Genomic DNA, 23,791 nt, shown 5'->3' on the forward strand with positions numbered 1-23,791 from the left:
GATTTTTTCAAAATCCAGCTCTTGGATTCATTGATTTTTTGAAGGGTTTTAAGTGTCTCTATCTCCTACAGTTCTGTTCTGATCTTAGTTATTTCTTATCTTCTGCTAGTTTTTGAATTTGTTTCTTAACCTCTTTGAGACTCTTTAGAATGGGCATAATAATCATATCTATAGCAGAAAGCTGTTATAAAGATTAAATAATATACATATGGGGTGCTGAACTTCAGAGCTTTTGTTGTTGCTGTAATTATTTTCCTAAAAATGCAAATCTGATTTGCATTTGACTCATTGACTCACATCAGTGGGTCTTCCTTTTTATTGTCCTTCATCACATGGGTCCTAATTTCACATGCAGTCTTATCACCGTCTCATTTTATAGTCCAAGAATATTAAAGGTACTTGTAGGCTCCTACACCTGCAAGGTGAAAAGCTAGAGAGCATGGCTCTCTTCAAAGGTTAACTTCAGGAAGTGCCACTAACAAGGACCTCCACTAGGTGGTGAGCAAGGAAAGACGGAGGTGAGGGAACCAAAATGAGTCAAGTCCACCACTTAGCTCTACTGAAGATTCACAAACATCATAAATTTGTCTGAAATGCAGTTTTGATTTATAGTATTTGCAATTTCCAAGGGCCATTTACCGCAGGTAGCCAAGAGTTAGCTTAGTGTTTATAAAAAAGATAGAGGAGGGTGGTGGAAAAGAAGGAGGAGGAGGAGGAGAGAGAGAAGAAGAAGGAAGAGGAGAACAAGAACCAAACAAAAACAAGAACAAGTAGAAGAAGAGGAAGAGGAGGATAAAGAAGAGGAAAAAGAACAACAACAACGAGGGAAGGAGGAGGAGAAAGAGAAAAAGAAAGAAGAGGAGGAGGGGAAGGAAAGGTGCATAGGAGAATGGAAGGAAGGATAGAAAAACAGGAGGGAAGGAAGAGAGAATCTAGTGACATTACTTTTCTGATCAGCAGTTCATTTTTTTCTCAGTGGGAGGCAATAGAGGCCAGTCTAGGAAAGGGGTGGGGAAAGAGGAAAGAGAAGTAGAGGAGGAAGGGGAGGGAAAAGGGGAGGAGGAGGATGTGAGACTGGGTTAGAGAAATGAAAGAAAGCAAGGCTTTCTGTTGACATTCAGTGCAGTGTCCCTGCATCACAGCACACTCCCCTTGGGCAAGGACCTGAGATCCATTGTGCTAAGTCAAGAGGCTCAATGGGCTGCAGAAGAACTAGAGAAGGACCAAGCAAAGCCATGGTGAGCCTTTCAGCCTAAAAGACTTTTAGATGCTCAGATAGAAATTCCTGGGGTTGTAGAGGCAGGTGGCAAGGATAGGAAGCACCCCCATTTCAATTATGGTTTTAAAAAATATAGAAACTAAAAATTTTCTCAGATCCTCAAAAAAAGTGATCCTGAAATCTTTCTTCTCAGATATGCTGATTTCCTCTTCTTGACTTTGTCTCTGGGGAGACTCTTGAAGAAATCAGATCTTTTGCAATAAACACTGTTTATTGAGAAGCGATGTGCTTCAGAAGATAGAATTTTTTTAAAATTATACTTTAAGTTCTAGGTTACATGTGCACAACGTGCAGGTTTGTTACGTATGTATATGTGTGCCATGCTGGCATGCTGCACCCATTAACTCATCATTTACATTAGGTATATTCTAAGGTATGCAGGAAATCTGTGACTTTGTCATTTCAGTTGCTCAAAAAGATATTTCTTTTTATTAAAAAAAGAAATATTTTTCTTTCCTGGTATCTAGCTATCTAAATTTTTTTTAGGTATTTGAGGCATTGACTCGTTATGATCAAGAGTGAGGCTATAACATTAAATATAAGCATCAATAGTTAATTAAGCACCAACAATACTTTAAACAATATACATACTAAATATTAAATAGTTTTATCTAATAGCTCAGCAGAAAAGCAGGTACAAAAATTACTGAACCACAGAAAAAATTCAGGGCAGTACTGATTAGCAGCTTGAGACTAAAGCGTGAAAATAAAACAGAACAAAACAAAACTATGCATCAGTTCTGATGTAAATTTGAAGTACTTTTTCATCTATGTCTGAGAAACCTGTTACCTCAGACAGGGTTAGTAGACATGTGTGTTTTATTTTGAATATTAAGAAAGTTGTAAGCACCACCTCAAAGGCTGTAAATGTGTGGTTTAAGAGTATAAATCTAAATACAATTTTGTATTTCATTTGCAGATATTTCCACGGAAATGTCAGAGTACCCAGAGGGACTTATGGAACATCTTCAAGTTGTGGGGGTGGACAATGCTCTGTTGTGGTATGTTATGATATTTATATATCGCTAAGTCTATTTTACTTATATTCATTTTTCGTAAATATCCACTGGCTATACATAGTCTAAGGGGAAATTATTTCAGAGAGCTGTTAGTTCTATCCCTTCTATGAACATCTCTTTTCTTCTTACCTTTAGTTCTTCCCCAGAAACTCCAGAACACTATTTTTAACCTATAATAGCCCATGCTGTAGGGTTCAAATCCCAATAACCCCACAAATCCTTCAATTATAAAGGAATAATGTTAATTAAGAAATCTCTGTTAAGGCACTTTCAATCTGTACCAAATATTTAGCACCTCATTTTCTATTTTTTATTCATAGTTCAGTGTACATTAATGTCACTTCTACAGTTACAATATGAGCTCATTAAGGGATGGGGCCTTATCATTTTTTGGTCCTTCTCCCATTGTGGTGACAAATTTTATATCTGATTCTTGAAGACTCTCCAGCAATAGCTTTGAACTTGGTTTTTCATTTCCTAAGTAAACTAATGTCTTCTTACTCCCTAGCCTGGATTTTCAGCTGTAGCCAAGCAAACATGCTAACTCTCCCCTTCACACATTTCTTATACCATGTCCGCACTGTGTCACATGGAAACTTAATGCTCTTTTCATACAACAGGTATTATCTGAGTCCCTACAATGTGTGAAATTTATGCTAGGCACTAAGATTACAGCAGTGGACACGACCGTTTTTTCCCTCTTAGAACTTGCATTCTAGTGGAATGCTCATTCAAAACTCTGTTCAAAATGTTTATTTTATGGTGCTCTTTACCATCAATTATATCTGTTTCTTTACTGTATTAAATAGTGATGCACGTAGATCATACCATGCTTAGAATGCCATATATTATTATGAAGTCATTGTGTAATTATGTGTTTAATTAGATATCTTTAAAGCCCTCATATTTGATGGGTCCATATGTTTATTAAACATCATCAGTTCAGTCTGTGTATAGAACATGATCTAATCAATTTCATAATCCCTATATCATTTGGCTTTGTAAATTGTTCTTATTTAAAATTATACAGTTAGATATGTAAGAGGTGAGTGGTATATTGGGCTTTCCCAGAAGCAGTTCTTCCTATGGTAAAAATAAAATATTTTTTATATAAAAGAGATTACTTAAAAGAATGTCACTGTTTTTCCTGTCCTTATTATGCTTCTCCCATAGGTACACATGTGTTGGCCTTCAAGAAATCATTCCAGGATTTAAAAAGTATACTGTAAATTATATAGTTATATGATATTACACTGTAATTAGTTGTAAATCATTAACAGCTACAAAGAAAAAGGAATATGAATGTCTAAAATATGTTGGTTACATTTCACCTGAAATAATTTTGAGAAAAAAATTAATAAGAAAATAAACCTAGAAAGCCACTAAATTTGTTTAAAATAGAACCTTAGGTAAAAGCATTTTATATTCAAGCCAGAAGGCCTAGGTTCTACTTCACATCTGCAAACAACTATTCTGTGATCCTGAGATGGTCACACACACTCTTAGGCTCTGTTTCCTCATCTCTAAGTGTCTGGTTCAGCCTGGAGTAGTGCTAGGTACTTTTTAGCTGTAACATTATGTAAGTCTGCATAGGTCACACTGATGTCTTGCAGATTTCCTGGCACATCATGGAACCGACTGCTGGACTTACCATTATTCTGAAAATCCCATGAACTGGCAAAAGGCTAGAAGATTCTGCCGAGAGAATTACACAGATTTAGTTGCCATACAAAACAAGGCAGAAATTGAGTATCTGGAGAAGACTCTGCCTTTCAGTCCTTCTTACTACTGGATAGGAATCCGGAAGATAGGAGGCATATGGACGTGGGTGGGAACCAACAAATCTCTCACTCAAGAAGCAGAGAACTGGGGAGATGGGGAGCCCAACAACAAGAAAAACAAGGAGGACTGCGTGGAGATCTATATCAAGAGAAAGAAAGATGCGGGCAAATGGAATGATGACGCCTGCCACAAACCAAAGGCAGCCCTCTGTTACACAGGTAGGGAGTGACAAGACGGCTATCTACCTCAGACTCAGGAAGGACCACGGTGAAGAGAATAATCAGATTTACCCCATGGAAAGGTTGGAGGATGAGAACAGCTGCCAGTTCATTCTAAATTACATCTAGCCTTCTATATAATCTTGCATCATGTCACTTCTAAGAATTTTTGGTGTACAAGATGTGTCCCTGTGCACAAAAGCTATACCCCTAAATCAAGTGACATCAAAATGATAGGTGTACGTAGGAAGTACAGAGGAAGAATTAGACAGTCAGTGCCTTTGATAATAAGGCAGGGGAGGAGAAGCTGACAGCTGGGGCCAGTTGGAAACTCAGGCTCACACCACCTCGATTTTCACATTGTGAAGTAGACAGTGTGCTGCTGCATGCTTCCTTCTTGGTCTAACCTTATATAATTTTATATAAAAATTGCACTATCTTTGGTGTATGAATATTTCTGTAAAATCTTTTACAATTCCAAAATAGCCAGGATTTTCCAAGTGATGTTTTAATAGTGAACCATAGTTAATTTGGTCTCTTGTAAATTGGACTCTACTGTTTTCGCAAATTTGGACTTTTTAATCTTTGTGATTTCTATAAAGAAAGGGATTGCCAAGAAATAATTGCATGCAGAAATGACTGAGGTCAGGTCATCATTTAACCTTCTCACTCATTAAAAACAAGTAATTTCAACAGTTTCAAGGTATGCCACTAAGTTTCTCATAAGTGTTAAAGAATATTAGTATTGGTAGTTTCATTCCAAAAGCAAATAAATGACTATGGCTATATGCTTAGTGTATTTTATAAGTAAAAATTTTAGCATATGATTTTTATGCTATGAATTTACAAATAAACCTTTCCTGATTATTTAAATCATCTCAGACAAAAGGTTATCTATGTCTAAAGAAATGACTTTGAGTACTAAAATGTAATCACATTAAAATATTTTTTTCTGACCTCCTTAAAGCTTCTTGCCAGCCCTGGTCATGCAGTGGCCATGGAGAATGTGTAGAAATCATCAATAATTATACCTGCAACTGTGATGTGGGGTACTATGGGCCCCAGTGTCAGTTTGGTAAGTCTCTTTCCTTTCTTTGCTTCTTCTTAGGTAAAGTCACAGGAATCATTATAGCTTATAATGGAAGCTGGTTGGAACAAAATGATACTAGCCATTCTGAGAAATGGGAAGTTTTGATCAGAAAGCTCTGCTTTCACAATATTGTTACCTTTCTGTAAATATTTCATAAGTCAGCATGACATTTCAATTCACTTCTCAACAAGTCTTTTTGAGTGCCACAAGGAGCACAGTGTTGGAATAAAAGCTGTCAGGGTTATAATAAGGAATTAGCATGGTAGATTCCTGCTCTCAAGAAGCTCACAATCTAATGAGCTTGTTAGGTTAATTAGAACTCTAAGGTCTGGAAGAAACTATGCCATTTATCATTAGGAGGCTGAGTTACCCAGAAGTTAATCTTGCTTTTTCCTTCTAGTAGTTCCTTTCCTTCTTGCAGTTCTCCACACTTAACACATGTGCTCTGTAGCACACTGACTTTGTTCGTGGCCTTCTCTCTCATTTTGCACATGGCCAACAAACATGTCATCTTTAAAACATAATTCAAAGACAATTTCTTCTAGGAAGCTTTCTTAGTTCTGATAGCTCCGCATATTTCTTCCTCATTTCTCCCACCTATGTTGAAGTCATCTGTTCACTTGTCCATCTCCTCTGGTGCCGAAAGCTTCTTGAGATCAGTAAGTGTCCTATTTATCATTGCATCTTTGGGATTCACAAAATGCCTGGTATATATCAGGCACTTGCTTGCAAGCCTGAATTGAAGTAGACAATTTAATTTTTTAAAAAAGCAATGTTTGTAAAGAGTAAAGAATTAAAACCCAAATAAATTTTAATGTCAACCAACTGAAATAGATCTACAGATCTAACTCATTTCACTTGATCCCTGGTCTATGACTCCTTCCTAATACTTTACCCTCGCCCCACTTTTGAACTGTATTTTTTAACCCTTATGTTATTGGTATGCCCTTTTTTACTGGTTTTTGATTATTGGTATGTCTATTTCACCCATTTTTAACACTTTACTTTTTTTTGTCTTGGTTTCTGTCATATCAGTCTTTCCTCATTCTCTTTCTACCTGTGATTAATTCTCCTGGGATCCTTCATGAGCACTTATCCAGGACCATAAACTATTATAATTTCTCAGCTTTCATCTTTTGTATATTGCTCTTCTGACTCTAATCTACATGTGTCCTTTGGTCAAACTTACTGACTTTTGCGGACTCACAAATCTATGTGATCTTTGGACCGATAAGCCTGTCTTCAGCTCTGAACTCAAATATGCTTACGGATGTCCTTTGGGATGTTTGAAAGACTATAAAACCGTTTGTTGGCCGGGCGCGGTGGCTCAAGCCTGTAATCCCAGCACTTTGGGAGGCCGAGACTGGCAGATCACGAGGTCAGGAGATCGAGACCATCCTGGCTAACCCGGTGAAACCCCGTCTCTACTAAAGAATACAAAAAAACTAGCCAGGCGAGGTGGCGGGCGCCTGTAGTCCCAGCTACTCGGGAGGCTGAGGCGGGAGAATGGCGTAAACCCGGGAGGCGGAGGTTGCAGTGAGCTGAGATCCAGCCACTGCACTCCAGCCTGGACGACAGAGCGAGACTCCGTCTCAAAAAAAAAAAACCAAAAAAAAAAAAAAAACCCCGTTTGTTCCCAGTCAGCTTTCCTTTCTGTATTTCTTATCTCAGTATATGGAATCACCATGTACATGGGCACCCTGGTATGAGACTCTCTTTACTCCCCTAACATTTATGCAGGGTAACATTCTACCAGTTTTTACAACTTAGTGTTTTTCTAATTTGTCTTCCACTTGTCAACTCTACTACCATTGCCCTCATTATCTTTCTCCTAGATTCTTGCAATAGCTTATTAGATGAGTTCCACCATTTTAAATTATCTCCCTTCAAATATATTATTCATACTACAGGCAGACTGATCAATTAAAAGCAATTAAAACACATCACACAGACATGACAATCCACCCATTAATTTCTACCTACCATTTTATTCTACAGGGTGAAATCTAAGCTCTTCAAGTCCCAGAGTAATGCTTGATGTACAATAGATAATCATGAAATCAATGAAAAAAGATAGTAACATTTTCTCTTAGTTCCCATCTTTCTCCCTAATCTCATCTCATATAGTTTCCAAATACAAAAATTCTTCTGATTCCTTGAGTCCATTCTTCATTGAAGTCTCTAGAGCAAGGTAACAATAATGGCTTAAATTTGACAGATGAGGAATAAGACATGAAAGTTGTACTGTTTACTAAAGGGCATGGCAGGGTCTAAAACGTGAAGACTTTAATTTCCAAGTCTTAAATTTACCTATCATACCACCAATCAGAACAGGGAAATAGATCGAGTTTCTGGAGAGGGTTGTCAAAATCAAAAGAGTTAAAATTCTGGAACTGAGCTAGAACAGATGAAGACAGAATTGAGGTCAAAATGCTTCCCAGACTTATATTCTCTCCTTGCAAAGAAGGCTTATTATGGAGACCCCCTCTTTCTCTGAACGTCTTGCTCCCAATACTCTAGTAGACTCAGGGGCTCTGATGCGATAGTTATTTCCCAACTAAGCTGGTCATTCCCAGTTACACTTATTTGGATTTAAGGATTCTTCCTCCAGATAATGCTGAAGATAATGATATGAAGACTAGCTAATGTTTAATTAGAATTTCTTATGAGTCAGGCTTTGTTCTAAGGTCCCTGACTTATGCCAATTGAATTACATTTAGTATCCATACCAATTTGATAAAGATAACACAATTTCATTATTCTTCTTATATAGATGAAGAAACTGAAGTTGGAGGGTTCAAGTAACCTTATTTAAAGGCGCATGGTTATCAAGTGGCAGAGCTAGGATTCAAATCCAGGCATCAGGTCCTCTTAACTCTTCCCCATACCGTTTCTTTCCCTGTTGAAGTGATTCAGTGTGAGCCTTTGGAGCCCCCGAAGCTGGGTACCATGGACTGTACTCACCCTTTGGGAGACTTCAGCTTCAGCTCACAGTGTGCCTTCAACTGCTCTGAGGGAACAAACTTAACTGGGATTGAAGAAACCACTTGTGGACCATTTGGAAACTGGTCATCTCCAGAACCAACCTGTCAAGGTGAGTAACTTCAGACTAGAGTCTGTGTCATGGTGATCCTGGGCTTACAGTCAGAATATTTAGTAGAAGTTTGCTGAGAAGTCAAACTTAGTAGTCTAATTTAACCTAACTTAGTTTAACCTACTGTGATGTTTTTCAAAGGACTTATTCTTACTAAATTTTTTTGAAAAACCTCCCAAACAAAAAGTAAAAACCAAATACCCCTGAAGCCACTGCCCAGTATGTAACGTGATTTATAGCAATACAGCATGGTTATTATTATGTTTTTTAGTTTTCTCATTGCCATTGCATAAATAACATCTTGCCGAACCTCAGTTAAATTTGGTTCTTCTCATCTCAATAATACCTGTTTTATGTGGTGTCCTACTTAACACCAACCAATTTCCTTCTCAGGGTAGTGGAGGTCTTTCTTGTTTTTTTTTATTTGGCTTATTCTTAAAATCACCTTTTACTTTTCCTCGTGCATAAACTTTTAGGAGAATAACAACTGAAAAACAAAAACACAGTCTCTTGATCTTTTTAAGCTTGAAATATGGTAGGTAGGTTTTTTTTTTTCTTCGTTTTTAACTGCCAACCTTATCTGGATATGGGAGAAAACCAATGTCATCTGAACTTGTGAAGTTTTGGTTAAATTTTCTACAAGTATGTTCCTGACGCATTAGTTTAAGTAGTTTCATTCTTAGAAGTGCTATCAAAATCCCTTATTGAAATCATAAAACTATCAACCCACCTACTGGAATTTTACAGAACTTGGACTTGCTTCAGTGAATTGGGATGTTTTTCAAAACGCTTGGGTAGCTATCAGAACAGGTGAAAAGGTGGAGATTCTCTGAGAATACCCCGTAAGAGCCCTTGATGCACAGGCCATGTGGCATGGTACTTCCAGCAGAAGTGGAGGGTCACCTTAGCGAGGGCAGCAGCCTGGAGCAGCCACTCCTCTCCCCACGGGCTTTCAATGCTTCCTTGCCTTCATCTCTCATTTACCACCCTCCATCATTCTCAAGAAAATAAAGCCTGGAAGCAATATCACAAGTAATGTAGTCACACAGCTTTGGCTAAAAATCCTTTGCTCAAGGGAGGGTCTCTACTCAGAAACACTGTTTTGTCTTTTTTTTTTCTTTTTTTTTTTTCATTGAAGTGATTCAGTGTGAGCCTCTATCAGCACCAGATTTGGGGATCATGAACTGTAGTCACCCCCTGGCCAGCTTCAGCTTTTCCTCTGCGTGTACCTTCAGCTGCTCAGAAGGAACTGAGCTAATTGGGGAGAAGAAAACCATTTGTGAGTCATCTGGAATCTGGTCAAATCCTAATCCAATATGTCAAAGTGAGTAAGTTTGTCCTGGAAAACTGAAGACTTAAAGATGGAGCTGATGGATGAGTAGATATGAGGAAAGACATCCATAAACATTTACATTTTGCCGGGCGCGGTGGCTCAAGCCTGTAATCCCAGCACTTTGGGAGGCCGAGATGGGCAGATCACGAGTTCAGGAGATCGAGACCATCCTGGCTAACACGGTGAAACCCCGTCTCTACTAAAAATACAAAAACTTAGCCAGGCGTGGTGGCGGGCGCCTGTAGTCCCAGCTACTCGGGAGGCTGAGGCAGGAGAATGGCGTGAACCCGGGAGGCGGAGCTTGCAGTGAGCTGAGATCCGGCCACTGCACTCCAGCCTGGGTGACAGAGCGAGACTCCGTCTCAAAAAAAAAAAAAAAAAAAAAAAAAACATTTACATTTTGTTTTGCAAAGTATATGTGACCTAGAAATAAATTTGTATACTTAAGTCACTGTAAAATCTTTCGTTGGTCTTGCCTCCTCCTTTAATGACAATCATTTCTTTTTTTCATTCTCACCTCTCGCCTTCTTAACTCTTAAAATCTGGACTCATTGATTTACTTTTTATCCATTCTTCTGTTCCACTACAATCTAACATCTCTGTTAGCCCATTGAAATGCCTCTAAAAGGTAACTAATGACCACCTACTTCCCCAAATAATGGATACTCCTGAATTATCACTAAGCTAATGCCCCCCAAATCTGTCTGTATATGTCATGTCTTCTTCATCTTTGTATACCCTCCACCTGACACAGTGTCTGGCAATAGGTGCTAAAGCAAATGCATGTTAAGTTAGCACATGAAAGAATAGCTACCCATGTCTGCTCCTGAGACTATCTACATAGATGACAAAAGTCTTTAAATGGTAGGATCTGCAGAAGCTGTCAGAAATGCTGATCTCCGTGAGCTGTGTGCCCAGGGCCAGGGAGTAGAGCGGATGAGCAGAGAGAGGCAAGGAAGGCTTTAGCAGAGGACTGTATATTAGGCCTATCAGAGACATTTCCCTTTAAGGCCTAGCTAGTGTTCATTTCCTCCTCATCTTCATCAAGCCAACAGGTACCCTCTGTCTGGAGCTCCTGGGAACTTGAGCCCTCTCTCCATCATATATTTGGGTGTGGAGATCAAAGCACCTTGAAAAGGTTCATCAGAGTAATGGGAAGAACTAAGGGTAGAATCGGTATTTTTAAATAGAGGCTCCCAAATGAACTTAGTTTACACTTACAAGAGTATCTCTAAACATACCCTTTTACTTATTCGTGAAGGAAGTAGAGGGAAGTGGTAGCGCTACTGCATTGGAAAGAGATTAGTGCAGGTCCTTGGCATGTAAAAAACAAGTGCTGACTTTTGCACAACTGCTTTAAAGTAAAAGCATTCATGATTTCCTTTGACTGATGAATTATCCAGTTCAGATCACTGGCTTTTGTTTTTCCTGAAGTTGTATTAGGCTTTTAGCTCTTCTCTGTGTTTCAGAGTTCCAATCATTGAACAAGTCCATGGAGCTAAACACAATGATGACCATTCTTGCCAACATTTTTAGGTGCATTACCAGGAACTCTATGAACCACAAATCTGGGCATTGAGAGTCTGTAGGCATTAGACTAGCAAGGCTGGTCCAGTCTTTGCCTATGCTGTACTCATTATAGGCCTTCCCACGCCAGTTTCCTCATCTGTCAGATGGCATCAAATGGGCTACTACTAGGAGATGTAAGGAGGAAAAAAGTCAAATATCATGAGATGGACTAAGGAAATAATGCTGGTGGTCTCATGCTATGTGCCTTACTGATTTCTCTTTCAGAATTGGACAGAAGTTTCTCAATGATTAAGGAGGGTGATTATAACCCCCTCTTCATTCCAGTGGCAGTCATAGTTACTGCATTCTCTGGGTTGGCATTTATCATTTGGCTGGCAAGGAGATTAAAAAAAGGTATGTGAGTTTAACTTCATATGAAAAGAATACAACTTTAAAGTGAAAAATAAAAAAAAAAGAAACCCACAGGAAATTAAGTGTGATAGATTCAACAGAAGCAGGATGCCAAGCTTTACATTCTAGAGCCATCAGTCCCTGGAGGCATGTAAATCAGCCCAGGACACACCTTCATTAAAACAGGTTGGCTGATTTTTGCTTTTCATCTGATAAACTTTAAAAAATGTCTATTATCTTCAAGGCAGCTTGCTAGGCTGATAACAAGTAAGTGAAATATTCTTTTTTTTTTCTTTTTGAGACGGAGTCTCGCTCTGTCACCCAGGCTGGAGTGCAGTGGCTGGATTTCAACTCACTGCAAGCTCCGCCTCCCGGGTTCACGGCATTCTCCTGTCTCAGCCTCCCGAGTAGCTGGGACTACAGGCGCCCGCCACCATGCCTGGCTAATTTTTTGCATTTTTAGTAGAGACGGGGTTTCACCGTGTTAGCCAGGATGGTCTCGATCTCCTGACCTCGTGATCCACCCACCTTGGCCTCCCAAAGTGCTGGGATTACAGGCATGAGCCACCGTGCCCAGCCGTAAGTGAAATATTCTAATGGCTCTTTGCTATTTGCTCTTATTTGATTCTTTGATACCTTTTTTTTTTTTTTTGAGATGGAGCCTCACTCTGTCACCAGGCTGGAGTGCAGTGGCGCAATCTCAGCTCACTGCAACCTCCGCCTTCTGGGTTCAATCTATTCTCCTACCCTCCCAAGTAGCTGGGACTACAGGAGCCTGCCACCATGCCCGGCTAATTTTTTGTATGTTTAGTAGAGACGGGGTTTCACTGTGTTAACCAGAGTGGTCTCAATCTCCTGACCTTGTGATCTTCCTGCCTTGGTCTCCCAAAGGGCTGGGATTACAGGTGTGAGCCACCACACCTGGCCTGCTCTTAATTAATTCTGAAAAGATAACACACAATCTCTGTCCTCTAAGAGCCTACATGCCTTGGATTTCAATGGTACAATTCCACTAGGAAGTGGGTCTAATGTCCACTAAGGTTTCAAGGCACTGCTTCCAAATACCTGACCTCTTCAAGAGTCACATGGGCATTGCATTAACCCTGGGAGAAATTCCCATGTGTTCTCCTGAGTACATATTTACCAAGGCCACAGCTCTAACCAAATGCACCATATATGCTTTCCCTCCATCCGTCACTGGACAGGAAAACAGAAGGAGGACTGCCTTGAGAAGTTACCATCTGCTGCCCAGATTATCACTCCCTTTACCCTAAGGCATGAGTGTGTCTCAGCCTTAAAGTGTGAGCAACCCACCAGCCTGCAGCAGGCCTTGGGTGCATGGTGCCACATTTGGCCAAACTCACCTGGAAGAACCATTCAAGGCTGTAACATTCATGGACATCAGGCAGCTTTTAAGATATACCTGTTTTGGCCAGATGAGGTGACTCACGCCTGTAATCCCAGCACTTTGGGAGGCCAAGGTGGGTGGATCACGAGGTCAGCAGTTCAAGACCAGCCTGGCCAACATGGTGAAATCCCGTCTCTACTAAAAATACAAAAGTTAGCCAGGCATGGTGGTGGGCACCTGTAATCCCAGCTACTCAGGAGGCTGAGACAGAAGAATCGCTTGAACCCAGGAGGCGGAGGTTGCAGTGAGCAGAGACCGTGCCATTGCACTCCAGCCTGGGCAACAGAGTGAGACTTCATCTCAAAAAAAAAACAACAAAAAAAAAGATATACCTGTTTCAAGTTCAGGGATGATCTCAAAACAATTGCTAACCAACTGTTCTGTGTTGCCTTTCTATGGGATCAGTTGTCATTTTAATTTTCCTTCCATCAAATTAATTAGTATGTATTCTGTTCGCTGAATATGGTATGTAAAGGTTGCCCCCTGTCCATTTACACTGGCAATTACAAAAATATTATTTATCAGTCCCTAATTGCGTGCCACTCTGATCTTATCTTTCATTTAAATTTGAGAATGGTGGGTGTGAGGTAAGTTTTCTAACCAATCCAGAAAGACAAAGTGGGGGGGGGGGGATTGTTGATATGCAAGAACTTCATTAGCTATGTATAATTTGAGAGCACTGAGCAGTTAAAGTGTCTCTGCCCTTGCTATTAGAAATTCTGTGCTCATTGAATCTCACTATCTTATAGTATTATACAGTACTAAGTACTATACAGTACTAAGTATAAGTACCAAGTACTGCATTAAGGCAAAAGAAGAATGACAGTTTTCTCCAACCACTGATTATTCTTTCCACTGAGACTTCAAAACCTGACCCTAATCATCCTGTCTTTCTTCCTACTTTGGGTGATGATGGCAGAACTGACGGGTAGAGAACAGGGTAGGTTATTACACACTGCCCCCTGGGATAAGGTGGCTATTATCTAAATAATTTTAAGGACTTTGGGGCTATAAGTCACCTTAATAAGGAAGCTATTTATTTCAGGATTCTAAAATCTTTTAATAAGTGTTTGTAGAATCAAAAGAATAGAATCAAAGTCACTTGTATGTAGTGAGGGGTTGGCTGGCTAACGCTGTTTTATAAACAAGGGTACAAAACTCAGTGGGGTTGTTTTTAAATGTTTTACCTTGGTGTCATTTCTGTACAAGATCTCAAACCGATAACTTGAAAACTGCTGTGGGAATCAGTGTGGGGCAAACAGGAAACAGATAACGGGCAGTTAGGCTAGTTGCAGTTATGCCAACAAAGAAAACAGAAGCCCCAAAAGATTGCTGGCTTGGTAGGAAGTTCAGGGTATCTTTAAGGTAACATTAAATAGTCTTTATCTGTGGGCCAGACACCGTGGCTCTCACCTGTAATCCCAGCACTTTTGGAGACTGAGGCAGAAGGATCACTTGAGCCCACGAGTTCAAGACCAGCCCGGGCAACATGGCAAAACCACATCTCTACAAAAATATAAAAAATTAGTCAGGCATGGTAGCATACACACGTAGTCCCAGCTACCCAGGAGACTGAGGTGGGAGGATCACTTGAACCCAGGAGGTCAAGGCTACAATAAGCCATGATAGCACCACTGCAATCCAGCCTGGGCAACAGAGTGAGGCCCTGTCTCAAAAAAAAAAAAAAAAGTCTTCATTTGTAAAACATCTTCCATTATCACCAACTTACAAATGATTCTGCTTTCCAACGATTTTGGTTGTAGGTTGGTCCTTTAAGACATGAAGAATATTTTTCCTACAGAGACAAAGGTAGAACTAGTGGCTATATTCCCAGGCTAAATCTAAGACAAAATATAGTTCATGGCATTTACAAGGATAAAAGTAAAAAGTCATAAATCTGTATGTGTGTGTTTAGGGGTGTATGTGTGTCTATGTGTGTGTGTATGTATATATACACAGAGAGAGAGAGAGAGAGAGAGAATTTATAGGCTTTTTGGGTTCTAATAACTAGAAAAAGGGCACAGGTAACTATTTAGAGTATGGAAGCCAGTGAAGTGACTAGAGACTTCACCCCTATTCTTCTGTCCTCAAATGAATCTTCTGACTCTAGCACTTTGTCCCCTGCCCTAGTAGTCTTAGTATCGAGACTTTCGCTCCTTTCTTTTAGGAAAGGAATAAGGAAGGGCTCCGGAAGCATGTGTCCTTGTGCATGAGCTCATCTAGACACATTTTTTGCTCCTGGCATTATCATTCTCTGATTACTCACTACCATTGGTCCTGTTTGGTAAATGAGGAAACCAAGGCAATGATGTTTTAGGCCAAATCTCGAAAATCCCATATCAGCAGGACCCAGAGTTAGAGATTAGACTCTACCCCAGATACATCTTCTAAAATCACTGGTCTTCAGATTCGTGAACTGTTTTTTTCCTCGGTTGGAAGAATTTCCCACCAGAACCAACACACAGGGTTAGACCTGGGCATGAAACTGAACACATGCCCTCTTAGTTCCCTTTTCTTCAAAATGAAACTCTCTCAGTAGGAACAGATTCTTACTCGTCTATTGTTGTTAGGTGCATTGTCCCTAAAAAAAATTTATGTGAAGTTAAACAGAATCTGAAATTAATTCAGATTTGATTCTCCCTGCTCAAGTGCATTTGGTCATCAGCAGGCTGAATTTTAGAAGAAAATTTCAAATAGTAGTCTTTAATACTTTAAAGGATTAAAACAGTAATGGAGCACTGTCTAAGTGCTAGCACCTGAACTAAATACTTGGAATATATTTTATTTTATCAATCCAATGAGGATGATACAATTATTATGCCTCTTTAACAGATGAAGAAATTGTAGTTTAGAGAAGAAACTAGCTGTTCAAAGACACACTGTACTACAGGTGGCAAAATAGGGCTTGCACCTGGGTGAGACGATTCTAGAATGTCAGTTTATAGCCACTGAAATATATTGCCTCCCAAATGATTGTTTCTGCTCAAAGAGTTTTTTTTAAGTTATCTACTTAATTATATTCTTCCTTTTTCAAAAAGAATGTGAGTGCAAAATGTGTTCAGTATAGCAAATTAAAATTAATTAAAAAGTAAAAGAAAACCAAATTTAAACTTAGGGTAAAAAAATCATTTGGAACCAAGGGTGAAGTTATGGCACGAAAATGTATGTCACAAAGTTCTATATACTTGGTAGGAGAGGGTCTCAGATCTAGCTCTGAGTTTCCTTGCAGCCAGTCAAAGGAAAGGCATGTGATACTCTTTGTGTTTGTAAGATAAAAACACATTAGTTACTCAGATGAGGCTGTGCAATTCCTATCAACAAGGCCAAAGTGAAATTCTCTTGTGGATTCCCATAGAGATGATGCTGTGAGCTGTAATGGCACATAGTCTTACAGTATTAGCAGCTGTCCCTCAAGGGAAGAATCTGCAGGTAGGACGAGATGGCAGATTGGGAAGGGATAAACACTTGAATGGGCATATTGGGTCTCACCACCAGGCAATTTAGCCTACACTTCTGTCTTCTTGAGTACACGGAGAATGGAATGGAACCTCAAGAGGCATCCGCATCAACCTGTCTGTTCTGTATGAGTGTCTACCACTGTTTATTAAGCCAGTTCCTCAAATCCCCTTTGACACAGATAGGGTCCACCTAACAAATACCTAATATACTTCAAAAGACAGTTTTGAGAGTGGGAGTCTTCCTTCTCCCTTATTTGAAAAACTTTAAAGTGTCTAATTTTTGCTAATGCCATTTCTCTATTTTCTATTTGCAGGCAAGAAATCCAAGAAAAGGTAAGTTTTATTAGTCGGGGGGAGTTTCCACATCTGCTGATTCCTTCTCTACTTGCTTAAGTTGATTCCTGCTCTAGCTAGACACATTAACGCCATAGTAGTTTATTTACCTGGAGTCCTCATCCAAATGACCAGATAAAGTGGTAAATCTACTAGCTTCCTTTCGGACCTGTGCTTTTTGGTGCTAGTGGAGCTGCATGGATGAATGAATGAGTGAACAAGTAATCCCTATTAGAAAAGGGCAGTTTATGTAAAGGGAGATTTTTCTGATGACCTCAGAATTTTTTCTGAAGGTTAAAAACATTGTGGTATGTTCTTCTTGTTCTGGCTGAACGTGAGGCCCTAAATATATTATTTAATAAATATTCAATTGAACAAGCATTTATTGAGAAATGAATAAATGCTTGTTCAATTGAATATTTGTTTTCAATTGCTCTAATAGGCATTGCCCTTCGGAAATGTGGGAAAGATAGGGAGCATGAAGTCTACCTATAGCTTCCCCAAGGAGGCAAGTATTTTTCAGTTTGGTCTTGAAGCTCAAATTTCTTGTACTGGAGAAATAGCACAGTGGGAGGAGATGCAGACTGTGAAAGTGGATGGCCCACCTGGCAGAAATGAAGATGGCAAAATGTTTCTCAGTGTCTAGGGTTTAGTGACTTGCTCTGGAATCTTAGGAAGGAGAGTGTAAGTAAAATAAATTTATGAAAGGAAGACTTTGGTGACATATTCAGTACCCAGTTGGACAACTGAGCTCCCTTTAAAATGCTAGAAATGAAGTGAGATGATTTCTGAAGGGATTGGGTGCTGGTTTGGGCAACCATCCTACCAACCACAAACTTAGTATGGGCCATTGTTTAGCATGCAAAGGAAAAAGTGGGGAAAGATGAGGCACCAGAAACCAGATCATAAAGTAATTTATAAGCCATGTGATATGGGTTTTATCTTGAGGTCTTTTGGGATATCACTAAAGGGGTTTAAACAGTGAGTAGCCTTGCCTCCAGCATCTTATAAGGTCACCCTGCAGAGCAGTATGGCAAGTGTGGGAGACAGGTGAGCCTGGAGGCAAAGAGACTTGTTTTGGAGGCATTTGAAGTTATTAGGTTAAAACTGATGGCAACTGTCTAGGGAACTAGTAGTAAGAATGGGTTCATGAAATAGGAAGAGGTGATATTAACTGAATGTGTCTGTTAATTGGCTAAAAGGGAGAGAGAAGAATCAAATTATCATCTTTCTCACCTGGAAACTGGCGGATAGTAGTACCGTTTACTTCTGAGAAGGGAACATAAAAGAATGAGAGGTTTTGGAGGTAAAGATCATGGGTTTGGTTTTGTACTGAGCTTTGGGTGTCTGCTCTTCATTCACTGTGGTTCACTGGACCTATCCACAGCACAGAGGCTATGTTGGGGCAGAGGATTTGGGGCCCTCACATTTCAGGAGGTAACTGCCATCTCAGGAGTGGGTACGATCATCCAGGGAGGGTATGAGTGCTCTGAGAATGGAAGAGGATCTGTGATAGAGGATGGGAGCCAGAGGAACATCATTGTCTAATAAGTCAGCTAAGGGAAAGAGAAATGAGAAGAGGTTGCCAGGCAGGGAGAAGGAAGAGGAGGAAGAGTGTGTGGTAATGAATGCCAAGGAAAGAAAGAAAGGGGAACAGCTTCAAACATTGCCAGGAGAACCAGTAAGTACTCCCTGGATGCAACAAGGGTGTCAATGGGGAGACTATTTGCAGTGCAGACATCAAGACAGAGGTCAGATGACCAAGCATTGAGCATCACTGAGGATGAGAAAGTAGAGACAGAACAAGCAGTCATCTCTTTTAAAATGTTTGGCTGTGATGGCGAAGTGGGGCAGGGGTAACTGGATGAGGACGTGCGATCAGTGGAGGTTCTTTTTATCCTTTTTAATTACTCTGTCTTCTCTTTACTAGTGTAAATGGAGTCTAATGAGGAAAGGCTTCTTTCTCTGAGCTGGTGTCCCTGTCTGTGGCAGGAAACCCACAAGATGTGAAGATGTCTTTCAAACTCACAGCTACTGAGTGAAAGTATTTTCTGGCACAATCTACCCAGAGCTGTTTTCTGGCTACCGGAACCACCTGTTTTAATTGCCACTAGATGGAAGCAGATCAACTAGATTTTTTTTTTTTTAAGATGTCCTCGAGGCACAGGAAGAGATACTGGCTGGAAGAATATTAGCAATAAGCTCATTACCATGCTAATTGCTATATTAAGTTTAATGGTTCACTGATTTTTTTTATAACCAGTCAATTAATAGTTGTTTATTGAACATTCTTGTGTCGGCAACTGCTAAGCTTGCTTGAGACGCCAAGAGGAGTAAGCCTGGCCCCTGATTTCAGGAAAGTTATTACCTAGCTGGGGGGTTAAGATAGGAATATAGAAAGAAAAAAATCAGAAAAATACAAGGCAGAGCATGGTAATGGCCAATGGGTGCTATATTTAAGAAGGAAAAAGCCATTTGGCTTGGTGTTTATAGAAAATCTTATGAAGAAGGTTGCTTTTGAAGAATAGATAGGATTTAGGTGTCTGGAGAAACGCAGGAAAAGAAGGCAGTCTGTAGGAAGGAAAAGATGTAAGCAGCGCTATGGTAGTGAGACTATGAGAGCATGTTCAGGAGCCAGTGAGCAGAACTTTCTTGAACCCATGGCTGATTGAGGAGTTGTGGAGTGGAAGTTGGAAAGGAAGGCTGGCCCCACCAACATAAGTCTTGAATGCTTCACCAGATGGTCTAGAAAGGCCTAGCAAAGAAGAATTATTTGCCCAGCTCTCATTTATTGACCAAGGCTGTATTAATTCATAAGAATCACAGAATTTTAGGTCTGGATAAGATCTTGGTGGATATCACATTCAAACTCTTTTTGTAGTTGAACTAATTAAGTAACTTTTCTATAGGGCTTGAGCAAGTGACAGAGTTACAATAATCATAAGCCTTTATCAAATATTAATTCCATGTTGTACACTATTATGAATGGTTTGCATGTCTGAAATCATGAAATATGCCTTTAAGTCTGCGGGAGAAGGGTCTATGAACATCTTCATTACTGATAAAGGAACAGGCACAGAGAAATAAAATAGCCTGAAGTCACAACAAATGGCAAGGCTGAGATCCATACTCATCTGGATCCAGGGATCATGCTCTTAACACATATGCTTTTAGAACTCAAGACCCTTGATTACCAGCTTAGACTGGTAAGTCCCAGACACCCTCCTTTTCCAGTAATGTGATTTTTTTTTCACACTGAAACCATTGTGTGATTGCACTGAGGAAGGGTGGGGTAGAAGAAGTTCGGTATGTTTTTAGAACAAGTCAAAGGTAAGATGAATACTATCACACTAAACACTGTGAGCCTTTTTTTTTTTTTAAGTTCTTGGGCTAATTTTCATAGTAGTTTGTGTTCATTTCTATTAGCTTTTGAGTGGTGAATGAATGATTCCTTGGGCATTTGTGGTTTCATTTCTTGCTGGGTTATTTTGACTCTTCTGCAAACTGACTCTGTTTATCACCTCATTTGGTTTCTGCTGTCTAAATTCTGGCAGGGTAGAAGCTACACCCAAGATACACAGGAAGATATGATGCCAACCTCAGAGGAGGGCATATGTGAAATTTTGTTTTCAGAAACACTTTTTTGTCTCTATTTTTGCAAGCACATTTGCAGCTGCTGAACTGTGGTTTACCCTGACAGTTCATCATGAGACCAGCACCTCAGAATCTGGTTCTCCCTTTGAAAGGTGCCATGAAGACATACCACATTTCATTCTCTCCTTGTCCTTTCCAAGAAGAAGACAGTTGTGTCACACAAAAAAAGTGTCACTTATTTCTTTAAATGTGTTACCATCTCATTAAATTATATCCCAGGATATAATTTATCAGGAGTTTATAACTGCCACTACTTCATGAGTTTAAATTTTCTCCAATTTCACTTTCCATTTAAGCATGCCTTCTAATTTCTTGACTTTCCACTGCTCAAAATCAATCTACGGCCGGGCGCGGTGGCTCACGCCTGTATTCCCAGCACTTTGGGAGGCCAAGGCGGGCGGATCATGAGGTCAGGAGCTTGAGATTAGCCTGGCCAATGCGGGCGGATCATGATGTCAGGAGCTTGAAATTAGCCTGGCCAATATGGTGAAACCCTATCTCTACTAAAAATACAAAAATTAGCTGGGTGTGGTGGCACGTGCCTGTCGTCCCAGCTACTCAGGAAGTTGAGGCGGAAGAATCACTTGAACCCAGGAGGCCATGGCTGCAGTGAGCTGAAACCGTGCCACTGCACTCCAGACTGGGCAACAGAGTGAGACTCCGTTTCAAAAAAATAAAAGAAAATAAAATAAAAATAAATTTAAAAAATCAATCTACACTGTCCTTCAAACTCATTAGATCTGGAGACAAAGACCGTATGCACCACAAAAGTTTCTCCAAGTGTGGTCTGTGGGCCAGTGGCATAAGCATCACTAAAGAGCTTGTTAGGGGTGCAGAATCTCAGGCTCCACTCAGACCTACTGAATCAGAGTCTGCATTTTAACACCATCTCTGAATGGTAAGCACATGAAAGTCTGAGAAGTGCTGCCTCTAGGGTTTCCTTACATTCGTTCATCTTCAAAAGTTCCTAAAGGCCGGCCTCTTGTCTGAGATTTCCAGCTGAAAGCATTTCCCTGCTCCTCTTCTCATCTCTAATGAATATTTACCTTTTCTACTAACACTCCAAGTTTTGCAATTTTTAAACTCTTAAGTTTATTATCTTTTGTTTTTCTCTCAGTATGGATGACCCATATTAAATCGCCGTCGGTGAAAGAAAATTCTTGGAATACTGAAAATCATGGGATCCTTTAACTCCTTCCATGAAACGTTTTGCATGGTGGCACCTCCTACATCAAACATGAAGTGTGTTTCCTTCAGCACATCTGGAAAGATTTCTACCTGACCAACAGCTCCTTCAGCTTCCATTCTGCCCCTCATTTATCCCTCAACCCCCAGCCCACAGGTGTTTATATGGCTCAGCTTTTTGTCTTTTCTGAGGAGAAACAAATAAGACCATAAAGGGAAAGGATTAATGTGGAATACAAAGATGGCTGACTTTGCTCTTTCTTGACTCTTGTTTTCAGTTTCAATTCAGTGCTGTACTTGATGACAGACACTTCTAAATGCGGTGAAAATTTGACACATATGTGAATATGGACTCAGTTTTCTTGCAGATCAAATTTCTCATCATCTTCTGTATCCTGTGGAGGTAGAACAGTCTTATAGAAAGTTCATAAAGTCTACGCTCTTCTTGCTTTCTAACTCCAGTGAAGTAACGGGGTCCTGCTCAAGTTGAAAGAGTCCTGTTTGCACTGTAGCCTCACCGTCTGTGAATGGACCATCCTATTTAACTGGCTTCAGCCTCCCCACCTTCTTCAGCCGCTTCTCTTTTTTAGTTGGCTGACTTCCACACCTAGCATCTCATGAGTGCCAAGCAAAAGGAGAGAAGGGAGAAATAGCCTGCACTGTGTTTTAGTTTGGGGGTTTTGCTGTTTCTTTTTATGAGACCCATTCCTATTTCTTATAGTCAATGCTTTTGTCACTATATTATTAGTAAGAAAACATTACTGAAATGCTAGCCGCAAGTGAAATCTCTTTGATGTTATGTGGAGGAATTAAAACAGGTAGAGAAATTCCTGATTCAGAATTAAATGCTCTCCTTTCCCTGCCCCCAGACCTCTTATCCACTTACCTAGATTCTACATATTCTTCAAATTTCATCTCAGGCCTCCCTCACTCCCATGACTTCTTTTATAACTAGTCCTTGGCCGGGCGCAGTGGCTCAGGCCTGTAATCCCAGCACTTTGGGAGGCCGAGGCGGGTGGATCACAAGGTCAGGAGATCGAGACCACCCTGGCTAACACGGTGAAACCCCATCTCTACTAAAAATACAAAAAATTAGCCGGGCTTGGTGGCAGGCGCCTGTAGTCCCAGCTACTTGGGAGGCTGAGGCAGGAGAATGGCATGAACCCGGGAGGCGGAGCTTGCAGTGAGCCCAGATCGCACCACTGCACTCCAGCCTGGGCGACAGAGTGAGACTCCGTTCACCTCCCCACCCAAACACACACACACACACACACACACACACAAACAAAATAACTAGTCCTTAACTAATCAAACCCATGCTGAGCTCCTCTTCCTGGCTTCTCACTGAAAGGTTACCCTGTAACATGCAATTTTGCATTTGAATACAACCTGCTTTTGAAGCGTTAATTAGTTTGCCTAGTTTCTTATTTTGAAAATTACCGTATGTTTTGTTTTCTCCCCAATGAGATTATATGCTCCTTCAAGGCAGAGTTTGTGTCAGATCCCTGGAGTGTCTAGTGAGTTACTTGACACTCAATAAATGAATGTTCAAATAAATGGGAAAGAGCATACAGTGTACTGCTGATACAAGTTTCAGCAAACCCTCTTTCTCTATGGCATCTGATGACCTGGGCAGATATCACCTAATGTCAAGAGCTGGATTCTTATGAGAGAATCAGAAGAATCTTTCCTATCAGAAGCTAGCTGGAAATACCTCCTTGTCCCACGGCCAATACAGATTTCATACAAATTTGCACACATTATGAGAATAATTTTTTGGTAATGATTACATTTTTCTTTCTCAAAGACATCTCAGATTCTGTATTACAGCAAGAGCTGTTGCAAAAGATTCTCTCTATAGTACACTGTAAATCTTGGATGTGCAAGTCACATTCATGTGGTTTAGGGTATGAGAGACAGGACTGACAGAGAGAGGAGAGACAGAGAAGAGAGAGAGAGACAGGAGAGAGACAGAGAGAGGAGAGAGAGAAACAGGAGAAAGAGGCAGAGAGACAAAG

General features: G+C 40.2%; 1 protein-coding gene across 3 annotated transcripts; it reads left to right on the forward strand.

Moving 5' to 3' along the window:
• Positions 1-1,038: 1,038 nt before the first annotated feature.
• On the forward strand, positions 1,039-22,552 carry SELL (selectin L). Of its 3 annotated transcripts, NM_001112626.1 has the most exon segments (9): positions 1,158-1,238; positions 2,199-2,280; positions 3,912-4,298; positions 5,266-5,373; positions 8,297-8,482; positions 9,621-9,806; positions 11,610-11,738; positions 16,916-16,934; positions 21,706-22,010. In NM_001112626.1, coding segments are annotated over 9 exon segments (1,119 nt in total). In that variant the 5' UTR covers positions 1,158-1,235; the 3' UTR covers positions 21,725-22,010.
• Positions 22,553-23,791: the final 1,239 nt, after the last annotated feature.

The sequence above is a fragment of the Papio anubis genome, chromosome 1 (assembly GCF_008728515.1).
Source record: "Papio anubis isolate 15944 chromosome 1, Panubis1.0, whole genome shotgun sequence".
Lineage (NCBI taxonomy): Eukaryota > Metazoa > Chordata > Mammalia > Primates > Cercopithecidae > Papio > Papio anubis.